General features: G+C 34.3%; 1 protein-coding gene across 1 annotated transcript in view; it reads right to left on the reverse strand.

The window, feature by feature from the left end:
* Positions 1-12892, reverse strand: part of LOC129231182 (metabotropic glutamate receptor 6-like) — a 106600-nt gene that overhangs the window by 2155 nt on the left and 91553 nt on the right. The window contains exon 7 of the mRNA XM_054865429.1: positions 5727-6974. Coding sequence (XP_054721404.1) covers positions 5727-6974 — 1248 coding nt within the window. The remainder of the gene's footprint in view (positions 1-5726; positions 6975-12892) is intronic.

Raw genomic sequence — 12892 nt, forward strand, 5'->3', positions numbered from 1 at the left:
GGGGTAAAGTGGTCATACGTCAAATAAATGACTATATCTTGGAAATAAATGTTCGAATGAATGTGAAAATTTTATTTTAGATTCGGGGAGTTAGAAACTACATTTTTAATACAAAATTTCCAAACCTGGCAAAATTTTATTTGGTAAACAAAATATTTTGTGTAAATATGAAAATTTTAAAAATCTAAACACCTCTTTTAACTTCTTTGGGAAATTTTGTCTGTTAGAATTATGAACAGATTGACGGCACAGGAAGCTTCCTACATGTCTTAAGATCGCTTACTCATTAGCAGTTAGCTGAATATATTTTAGATCATTTTTTAGAACAATTTCAGTAAGATGGGGTAAAGTGGTCATAATATTAGGCTTAACGAATATTGTTCTTCTAATGTCACTTAAGAGTTATGTATAAGGCAGATATGAATTAAATATTAATTTCACTTAATATGTATTGTTTTTACCGTAAATGGGGTTAAATATAAGAGTATATACGTATGCATACGCATATACTCGTGTAGGCACGTATACAAACGTATTCACATAAATGCACCAATAAATACGTATATGGGTATCTGCGATATGGGTATTTTTTATCTATGCAGACTTACATTCGACTATGCAAGTATATACTTGCTTTTACTCGTATGTATACGAACACTTATATACTCAGGTAGACACGTATATACACGTACGTACTCGAGTAGATACTTACATACAAGCATATGACATACAAGTATACAGGGTTAGTTTAAACTCTTGGGAAAATTTTTACCAGGTGTTAGAGGGGAGGATAAGAAGCAAGAATCCCAAGGAACATATGGTCACAAACACAATGCTGACGCGCTACATACACGCAAAGCCAAAGACTGATGGATGCAAAACAGGTCACAAATTTGTTACACTAAGACAATTTTGCACAACATTTTAGGTTGTAAGAAGGTTTTAACACTCCGTCGGGCGCAATATGTTGTAGAACACGATCGGGCGCATTGAGCCTGGGAAGCACACTTTGATCTACTGATCTTTTGTACGCACGTTTACATTTTCTTACGAAAAAATTGTCAACTACAAACACCAAAGAAGATAAATAAAACAGTTTTTCATGATTTTCGAATGTAACATAAGTTTGAGAAAATGAATATACATTTTTCCATGAGCTATTGAGGAGGCGTGGCTAACTAAAGAATTCGAGGTGTGCCTTATAGATCAGTTGCGCCCGACGGAGTGTTAAAGCGATTGAAGAAATTTGCGGCCTGCAGCTGTAATGCATGCGTCGCAATCACAAAGCACTCTCTGTTTTAATAACGATACTTCTGAAAAACTTTCATCCGTCGCTGCGCCTTTGTTGCGATGCGTGTATTAGAACTACTACGGGCCGTAACTTTTAAAAAGTGCTCTAAATATTCTTAAAAACTAAATTTTGAGTAAAATCATCTTTGTGTAAAAAATTTGTGACCTGTTTTGCATCCATCAGTTTCTGGCTTTGTGTGCATGTAGCGCGTCAACGACCATAAACTCCTTATTATTCTTTGCTTTTCATCCTCACTTCTCACACCCCTTAGATTTTTGCTCAAGAGCTTGGATTCACTCTGTAGGCATACATGTATGTAAGCGTATATACTCGTGAATACATATATGTACTGGTTGACGAGTATGTACGGACACATAAATGTACGTATATACGTTTTTTCAGGTATATAATTGTGTTTACACGTATACATACGTATATACTCGTGCTCCCATATATACGTGTATATACGTGAGTAGACACGTGCAAACACGCACTGGATGAATCCACGAATTAACTCGTGTATACCCGTATATACATTTATGTACAGTTATGTATATACCCACATGTACACTTGTACATATATGCGTATATACGTCTACTATACACGTATATACTTAGGTATGCATGGTCGTACGTCGTAGCTACTCATATATGAACGTGATTACTCATGTTTACACGACACGTATATACTCGTGAATACAAGCATATATTAGTGCATATACTTGTAACCATAAAAATAACTGAAATATACAAATATTAGGGTTATTTAATACGGTTTTGCATTTATTTTTAACTATGACCACTTTACCCCATGCTATGACCACTTTCCCCCATCCCATGGGGTAAAGTGGTCATAAATACAAAGGGAAAAGAAAGTGTTATAAAACTAATTAAATCAATTTTTTTTTTCTAAACTTCAGTGTACTGTGTTCTTTAATAATGCAATGTAAAATAACAACAAAAAAAGTTGAGGTGTTTAAATTATTTGTTGTATTTATTATCCACCAGAGTTGAAAACCTACGATTTTATGACCACTTTACCCCACCAGACCCTATCCATTAACACGTACGTCAGTGAACGTAGCGAAATAGCGTATTACACATACTTTTCTAAACAGGTTACAAAATCCATTTATCATAATGGCTGAAGTTTCAAAAATACACTTTTGTAATAATGACGGATAATTTCTCCAATTTCCTGCAAAACATGAAAAAAAAAACCTCTTCTACATGATATTACTGTTCTTAGGCAGACCGAACAGCGAGTGAACACGCCCCCCCCCCTTAAATAAATGAACAATTTGTGATATTGCTTTAAAAATTAAGGTTCCAAAATATATTTTTTTTTTGCTAGATGATTTAAATACTTAATTGGTTGCATATTTTTTCCCTGAAAAAAAAAAGAATGTTTACGACTGCGCATCACTTCTTTTCCCTTCCAAAATAATAAGGCTTGTGTGTAATATGTATGCATCTACTTTGATAAATATCAATTGTACATTTATAAATTCTATTTTTTTATTCTGCAAAAAGTAAGCATATTTAGGCATTAGTTTTAGTTGTTTCAATCAATGCAGAACGTGTTGATTTTAAGGAGGGAAGGTGTTCAGTCACAGCTTAGAAAAATTGTGAAAGACTAGTGAATGAACGCACGATCATTCACTAGTTTTTCACAAATTTCCTATAGAAATTGCATCCTTTGGAGGTAGGAAGAATAATATCCTATAGAATATTATTCTTCCTAATAGAATCAGAGGCAGAGCACGAGTCCATTTGTTTTTATGGCAGCGGAGTCCTTGTTTCAGGGTTTCTCCTTTATTCATCTGTATAAAACTAACTAAGGATATGTACACAAATTCTTCTAACCAGTGACTAAACAAGCATGTTTATTTACTGGTAATGCAACTGAATCTGATGCTGATCTTTTGTTCCCAGCAAACAAAAGATCAGTGTAACCTACTTACATCATTCAAAGAATTGAAAAATTGGCCCGTACCACCACGCGATTTTTTAAAGACAGTCATAGTTAAGGAAAGTTTGAATTCGTGTCAGACAAATTAAAGTTTTCGAAATTAAGAATTGCAGTTCGAAAACCCTAGTACTTCTTCTATATCTAATATATAGAAAAAAAAACTGGATTCGGGAAAATTTCCGGTTTTGACGGACTTATACGTTTTGACGTATGCTAAAACCATTTTCCATTTTCACCAGTTTTGGAAAATATCTGTGTGTCTGTATATGTAGAACCATTTCTCATGGTCACCCTAGCTCATAAATTGCTGCATGAAAGTAAACTAAATTTGTTGCACATTTGTACCCGCATATGAATTAGACCTGATTTTTGTTTTTGAACCCTATTTCCTCTCAAGAGATGGATCAATCTAACGTTTCTTGCGTTATGCTTGAATGCTATATCCCTGGAAATCATGCAGGGATTCAGTCCAAATTGTTCATATGCAGACCTCAAAAGGTCTATGATTCGATTTTAGTACCTAGAGCTCCGACGGAGAGCATTAATCCAACGTTTTTTCTCTACATTTTTGACTGCCGTATCTCTGCCGATCTGCCGATTTTTGTTTTTGAACCATATTTCCTCCCAAGAGATGGAGCAATCTAACGTTTCTTGCGTTATGCTTGAATGCTATATCCCTGGAAATCATGCAGGGATTCAGTCCAAATTGTTCATATGCAGACCTCAAAAGGTCTATGATTCGATTTTAGTACCTAGAGCTCCGACGGAGAGCATTAATCCAACGTTTTTTCTCTACATTTTTGACTGCCGTATCTCTGCCGATCTGCCGATTTTTGTTTTTGAACCCTATTTCCTCTCAAGAGATGGAGCAATCTAACGTTTCTTGCGTTATGCTTGAATGCTATATCCCTGGAAATCATGCAGGGATTCAGTCCAAATTGTTCATATGCAGACCTCAAAAGGTCTATGATTCGATGTTTTACCTAGAGCTCCGACGGAGAGCATTAATCCAACGTTTTTTCTCCACATTTTTGACTGCCGTATCTCTAGAAAGAATGGACGGATTCAAAATAAATCGGTATGCAAGTACACCTGACATAGAGTAGGTACTAATTCATTTTCGGAGCTAGTTTGAACAAGGATATGGAGAGAAATGCAATTAAACGTTCGTTCTCGTTAATTCTGAGTGCTATGTTGCAGGAAGTAATGCAAGATAAAATTTTATATTTAATCAAAAGAGGATAGTCTGCTAAAAAATAAATAAACAAATAATTAAAATAAAATAAATAATGAAGAAACCAAAAAATAAAATAAAATAAAAACCAGTAAAATACGAAAAAGAGTCTTGTTTACAAAGAATGAAAAAAAAAAAAAAATAGTAAAATGGAAAAAAATATAAATACATAAAAGAATGGACAATTATCGTTAATACAAAAACTATGAAAATTAAAGTATGTCAAAGACAGTTTGTTTCCTTATAATAAAAAAAAAGGTTGTGTTAATTCAGTGGTAAAATGTGTGTTCATTTACTGGTTAAAAGTGCTCATTTACTGGACCGGTGTGCCACTTTTCCTATAAACACCCGAAAAATCCGGAAACGGAATCATTTAAGTTCTCGCATTTTTTCGATATTTTTTACATAGATCAATTAAAATGTTTGAACTATCAAGAACTTATTAAGTATTTGAATATAACTGGATTGAATTTGTGTTTAAGTGTTCATTTATAGGAAGTTACTTAAACTACTACTCCACTCACTTAAATCATGTTAAGTACTATTTAAGTGTTTCGGGAGGGATTGCTTTGACTTTTCTAACTTCGGCGAAAACTGTCAAATCCGGGGTTTTTCTGCAAAATATGCCAATGTTTGCTCTTTTATTCCCTTCATTTGGATTTTGGCAGCGTTCAAACTGTACAATGTATGCTTTTATATAAAAGATCTTTGCAACACTTTAGTTGTTGGTATAAATACGTATATTTTCCTCCTTAGTTGAAAAATGGCTGTTACAAAAAAGCTATGTTTGCATGAAATATGTTTTGGTGAACAAAAATGTATCCTTTAGAAAAGTGACTTTAAATAATATTACTTGTCGTATTTTGTTGAATATAAATGAAACATTGTTGTGTTAGATGCTCTGATAAATTTGTATTTAAATTTTCCCAATTTTATATAGGAAACATTGCAACCAGTAAAAAGAAAGAAAAAAAATTTTTTTAACACTGTATAACTTATTGCATAAACAGGTGAATAATTTAAAAAGTAATATTTGATAATTTTACCTAATCATATTTTGTTTTTGTTTTTTAAATTGGTTATTGCTAATTTGTGTTTTGAAAAAGCAATTTTTACATTATTTCATCAGATTACCGCATAGATTCAAGATTTCACGTTAATTTAAATAAAGAATCAGCTGTAATGAGAGACGCAAGACTAATTTTGATACATATTGTAAGCAAACTTACCATCTACTGTACCTGGTTCTATCCTGGTTGATGATGTTGTGGGGTTATTATATCGATCTGTGTTCATCAGGGACTGCCTTACATTCTTCTCTGGATGAATGAGAATGATGTAGATTTTGTTCGAGAACAAGCAGATCAGTGTCACAGTAGCACTTAAACTCACCGTTGCAGACATCATGAACACATTGATTTCAGCATGAGCAGATGTCGTGAAGTAAATGGGAATGAAAGCAAGCCAAATGATGCATGTTGTATACATAGTAAAACCTATGAATTTGGATTCATTAAATGCTTCTGGAATTTTTCTTGTCAACACAGCATACACGGTACAAATAATAATGAGAAGCATTGGATATGCAAAAGCTACCATGTAGGTAGCGTCAACGGAAGCTGCACAAACTAAATGATTTTCATCTCTGGTACGATAATAATGGATTGCACTGGGTGGCATGAAACTTAGCCACGTTGCGGAAATGATCAGTTGTACCATAGTTATACATCCACAAATGAACAACTGAGATTTTGGGCTAATGAAACTAGGTCGTTTGGCACTTCGGGCGCCTGCTTTGAAAATGCGAGCTATTCTATTAGTTTTAGTAAGCAGAGCACTATAAATTATTGTAAAGCATAAACTGATTCCAATTTGTTGAGCACCGCAAAGAACATCCGTTGGTTCCTGAACTAGTATAAAAGTCATGCTGTAGCACATCAAAATGCCTACTAGTAAAACATAACTGAGTTCTCTTCCTGATGCTTTTACCACAGGCGTGTTGTTATGTTTAATAAAAACTAATATAGTGAAAATTGTTGAAAGTATTCCTACACTCGAAAATGACATGGCACCAATTGCCCATCCACTATTAATCCGCATAAATCGAAGAGGAATTTCCTCACATTCAGTATGATCTTCATTAGGACGATATCCAAATGGACATTCAAAGCACACCGTTTCCGTCTTAAGGACTTGATACTTGCTGCATTTCAAGCAGTGCCAGCAGCACTCTTCGCCTTCTACAAACTTTTTTGCTTCACCCATACTACAAGGTAAACTGCACACTGACGTTGGCATTTCTGGCTCATCAAGACGAAACTGAATATCAGTAAAGTTGAGCTCTAGTTCTCCATCTTCATATCTACCAACTCGAACCCATTTGTACAATCCTGAAGCGACTTGCTTAAAATGAATTATGTTGTAACGGGCTGGGCCATCACCTTTCTCAGAAAACTGAAATTCATCACCACTTAAACCTGAAAAAGAGAGTAAAATTTACGTTATGCTTGATAAAATAATAGCAAATGAATGACTCAGAATCAGAAAAGTCGAGTAGGATTACTAAATGATTTTAGTATTTCCTCCAAAAAAATAAACACATGGAGTTTACCAAATTTGAAATACATAACGTTGGAAATTAACCCCGTGTAACACAAAACTGAATTAGAGGGATTGAATTGAGACTGCCCATTTTTTTCTCCGTCGATACAGCTGAATTCACAGCTATATGGTACTAAGCGAAATTTTTAATCAGATGTGATTCCCTTGTGTGGATTTTGTTAGACTCTGTAAGCGTTATTAAAAAGCTAAAAAACAAACAATAAACACGAAGAGCTTTTGATGAATAACACAAGATGTTTGCTAGAAGGAAGAGAATAAAAACTGAAAAAGTTTGAGCTTCAGGACACAAGGGCATTAAGGACAAAACTTTAGAGAATAGACTTGCAAAAAAGGCAAATTTGAGCTCGAGTGATTCCGATATTCACTTGGAAAGTCACCCTCAATTACTTTAGAAAGTGGTGATATAAGGGAATGAATAATGACCGCTTAAAAGTTCATCCTATCTCCCCTATATCATTTTCAGTCCGATTGAATGGTTTTTCCCAATAGTTTTTTGTTTTGTGACCTTGAACATCCCCCTTGCTTATCAGTATCTTTCGGCACCTGGTTTAAATTTTATTGCATTCTTTAGAAGCAATCTTGTGAGACCGAAATTTCCCTTCAGTGTTACAATTTTCGCCAGTAATAAACATGGATCTTAACGTCAGAATCGCGAATATAGGTTTATTTATCTTATCCGCGTTATTCGGAGAGAGGCAAAACCCGGATATAGATTCATTTATCTTATCCGCGTTATGCGGAAGAGAGGCAAAATTTTCTAGATAAGGTAGAGATTTGTTTAAAATGTTCGCAAACGGTTACGCAATGATGTTCTACGGACAATTAAGGCTGAATTATTCCTCGAAATACGACACGAAATACTAATAAAGGCTGTCAAAAGTTTCCCGTAACGTGATAGAATTATTTTCTGGTACTAAAACGTGCTGTTTATATTAAAGAACTAAAATGTAATAATTAATAAATTATAGATTCATTTTTATTCCGAATAGTTAGTTATTTACTGCAGCATGTAATTTTCTCGAAAAATCAAGACTCTAGCAAAATTTCTTCGGAAAAGGTATATTTTGATTCAAAAATAATTTTTCTCCGTGCTAATAAAAGTTCAAAGAACATCTAAGAGAAATTAGAGGAATGTATCTCAATTACACGATTTAAAAAAAATGTAAATAGAGCGGTCTCTGAGACCTCACGTCCCCTGTAACGTCCTACTTTTTCACCTTCCACTGTTATGGGTTAAGTCGGTTTCAGGAAGTAGTATGGGACCCTCTAATAAAACAACGAGCAGAATGGAAATAGCGATAATCTATGTTTTTGTGATATACGGTGGAGAGCGTTAGATGATAGCCCCTACGTTTGTTTTGAACATAATATATTTAAGTCATGAAAGGCTTTAGTGAATAAAGAGCAGACTTTAATTTATGATGCGATGTTACTTTAATCCGGCAGAATACGTTTATCCATCGAGTATTCTGCCGTGTGCAGGTAAAGGGCAGTAACTGCAAATTTTTCATTTTTTTTATTTTTTTGCATTTTTGTCACCTATTGTTCGTTTTATTGGTTTCCGCTGAAAAAAAGGCGCTAAAAAGACGTCTGATTCCAACATTTCCCTATTGTTAGTATTGAATACAAAACGCGTTTCTTCAAATATCTCGGAAACTCATTTCTGCAGATACTGCCGTTTACCTGCACACGGCAGTATTGTGAGCTAAAATTGAGACATCGTCGCTTCGATCTTAAATCTTTAAGACGTGGTTCAGTGTTAGGCAAAGTAAAATGCTAAAATATTTACTCTTATTTTAGCACCACTTGTCTAATAATATTTTAACAGCATACCTACTCTATTCCAGTCTGGAAAAAGTTACTTCTGGAGATCAAAGTATACGATAAAACAACACATACACCCAGGCAAGGAAAATGATACAACTTGAAAATCGAGAAACACGTAGTAACTATTGTTGATTTATCCCTAAATTTAATGCTCTTTCTTGCCACAAAACTCGCACAAAGTTTTTTTAATAACTGGTGCGTGGAGGTGTAAAAACCATATAATCAATAGTAGCACATTATTAAAATTGAAAAATTTTGAGGAAAGATTTTCCAACTTTAAGCATGCATGATTAATTAAAACGAAAAATTACCAATAAGCATCACGTCTTTTTTTTTTTTTTTGCGTATTATGGTATTTCAGAAAAAAAATCACTTATATGTAGGGAAACATGGGGCAAAGTGAAATGGTGAAATATTTTCTCTGCTTTTAGCTTCACCTATCTGGTACTATTTTAACTATATAGTACCATATGTAGTCTATTTCAGTCAGGAAACAATACCGCCGAAGATTAAAGCATTTGATACTACAGGCAACTTTAAAAAATTGATACTCATATTGTAATATTTTTTTGGAAGTCGAATACTATTTTTTTTACTATAAAATAATAAAGTACTTGTTATTAACACTTTAACTATTAACTGAGACCTTCTTATATTCAATGCAGCAAAAATTTAGTTAATATTGAGCATATTTGTATTTTCAATAAATTGTAAAATTAGACAAGTACATACGGGACAAAGTGGATGAAGCAAAGTGAAATAGTTTGTTTTATTTACTCACTCAATCATTTAACATAAATCACTTACGTTTTCATTTATTAGTTCATTTACATTAATTCAATTAGTAATTCACTTATATTTTGTCGTTCATTCACTTATTTTCTTATTCATTCATTATTTTACTCCCTCATTTATTTTTCTTCATATAATAATTGATTTATTAATTTCACTATTCGGTTTTTGTTTCATTAGCTTTTCATTTATTCATTCAACCTTTCATTTACTGATTCTTTTGATCAAAAATATGTTTCATAACCAAATGGCAAATGTGTCATTAGAAAATATTTTATTTTTAATTTTGCCCCACGGAAAAAAAAGTGAAAAATGTCCACTTTTTTTTGAAGACTCAAATTTACTAACAAAAATAAAAAAAATACTGTTTCAAAGCAAGTTTCATTATGAAATGCAATGTTCTTTCTTTATGTATTGTAATTTTCAAAACAAATTTCCGATTTGTTCATTTTGATAAAACTCAGTCACCTTAACCAATTCACTTTGCCCCACATTCCCCTACTATTGCGAAAAACCATAATTTGCTTCAATGCTGTTTTTTGAATTGTGTCACTTTCCATGAGAAAATTTTCTTCTGTGAATTTCTTTTTGCACTATTCATAAATAAATTGAATGCGAAATTTCAGTTAAATATAAATAGATTTATAGGACGCGCAACACAATCAAAATCTGTTGACAATTCACCATTTGGACCGATGTAGAATAGAATGTGATAGAATAGGACCAATATGAAATATTACTGCATTTAAAAGGGAATACTTTCAGATGCTGATTTATTCTACGCGGTAAACAATCTCCGATGAGTCAATAAAATAATAACTCACAGCGAGGTGCCCCCCATCTCCACCTCGCCGTGTAAGTTGCATCATCCCTTGCTTTAACTTTTGCATAGAAAAGGCAGTTGTAAGCGAGGGCTGTGTGTTCTGTTTTCTTTTCAGTTTTTTTGTAGTGTTTGATTCTATTCGGCTATCGTTTGGGCAATCGATTCGTTCGAAACGATCGATTGCATTTAATTTTAGACTGTATTTAAAGATGATGCAATTTCTTCCTCAGCTACCTTCCTTGTAGAGACAATAAACAAAACGTCATTTACCTACTAGAAACATTTGGAGAAAGTGAAAAAAAAGCAATTTAGTCCTCATCCAATCTACAAGTTAAAAGTACGTTTTTCCATCATCATCAAACATTAAACGGACTGTTCTGCCGTGTGCAGGTAAAGGACAATAACTGCAAATTTTTCTTTTTTTTTTAAATTTTTGTCATATATTGTGCGTTATATCTTTACTATACAAGCTCGTTTATTTGGTTTCCGTTGAAAAATAAAGGAGGAAAAAAATAGTCTAACTCCGAGATTTTCCTATTATTAGCATTGAATCCACCACAACATTTCTTCAAATGTCTCAAAAACTCATTTCTGCAGATGCTGCCGTTTACCTGCTCACGGCAGTAGTCACCAGAGTTAACGAGCAGTAATAAGAAAAGTAGAAGTGTTTCGGTCAAAAGCTCGAATTTCCACTCGGTGATGCACAATCCTTATTCGACAAGATGGAACAACTTTTCGATAGATGGATATACGAGGCGTATCCGGAAAGTAAGTACCGTTTTGAAAAAAAAGCTATAATTTTTTTTTTAAAGATTATTTAATGTTTACATGAAAGATCATACCTTAAATTATTTTTCAACATAGTTTCCACCATTGTTGAGGCACTTGTCGTAGCGGCTCACCAGCTTATTTATACCTGCCTCAAAGAAACTTGCCGCCAATGAAGAGAGCCATAAATTTACAGCGTTTTTTGCGTCGTCATCACAAGCAAAGCGCCTACCTCCAAGTTCTCGTTTCATGTGCAGGAACAAGTGGAAATCAGGCGGTGCCAAGTCTGGGCTGTACGGCGGGTGATTAAACTGCTCCCAACCGAACTGTTCAATTAGTCTTTGAGTGTCACGAGCAGTATGGGGCCGAGCATTGTCATGCAGCAACACAATTCCATGGATTTTGGATGGCTTAACGTTCCTTGCATTCAAAAACCGGATCACAGAACGAATTTCACAGTCGGCGGGATCATCGATTTTTTTAAACATTATATACGGCCACAGTAAACGCAAAACACAAGACAAATCAACCGTAATGGCGCGAGTTTGTAGCCGATGAACAGAGGAAACAAGTACGCATGCACTGAGCGCCGACAGCAGCGCTGCAGCGGCATTAGAACGAAACGGTACTTACTTTCCGGATACGCCTCGTAGTTAAAGAAATGTAGCAAATGAAAGACTGAAACGCTTGTTTAAATAAAATTTTATTCGTTGTTACATTGGACTTGTTTTATTGCACATGTTGATGCTATGAGAATAATTACAGAGACTGAATACAGCTAATTTATTCCTGAAAATCGAGAAAAAGGACGATAGCGCTGTATGATAGAAGTTGATACAACTCTTGCTAAACAATAACTCAGATATGATGAGGGCAGAGATGTTTAGAATTGGAACGAAAAACTCACCACGTGTTCATGTCCGCCAGCGTTAATAAGGAGTGGATCGTGTTGGAGTGTTATGTTGGACACTTATCTCAAAGACGATGTAACCACAATTAGCGACAGAGCTGAAGAAAGTGTTAATATTGAAGATTAAGATTATTTTTAAGCTGGCAACGCGCAGAACATAGCAAAAAGAAACACCAGCACACGTATGCCCGCAGCCATTACATCAAAACTAGTTTCCATTCTAGACAGGACAAATATAAGTGGCAGAAAAGCCACTTTGATAGCAGTTGGTACAACAGAAGTTATAGTTTAAAAAGGAATGATTTTACACTTTGCCACTCGTCCGTAAGAATGCAGAGGAAAAATATTTGCTCTGAATTAGCCATTTACTTACGAAAAACTTTGTTTATGAAAAACGTTACCCTTGATAGTTCACTGGCATATAAAACCAATGCAAACTATATCTGGAAAAAAAATAAAGGAAAATCGCTTACTAGTGTTAGGATCAGGACCAAACATTGGTGATTAACTACTGGGTGTTCTTTAATTAGAGTCGGCAAAAGATATTGCTATTGCAAATGCCGTTGGAGAACTGTTAGCTACGGTGAAACTTATGGAGCTCGTAGAAGGTATGTGCCTCGATATGACATACAGTAACACTGGTACTAAAATTT

The sequence above is a fragment of the Uloborus diversus genome, chromosome 10 (assembly GCF_026930045.1).
Source record: "Uloborus diversus isolate 005 chromosome 10, Udiv.v.3.1, whole genome shotgun sequence".
NCBI lineage: Eukaryota > Metazoa > Arthropoda > Arachnida > Araneae > Uloboridae > Uloborus > Uloborus diversus.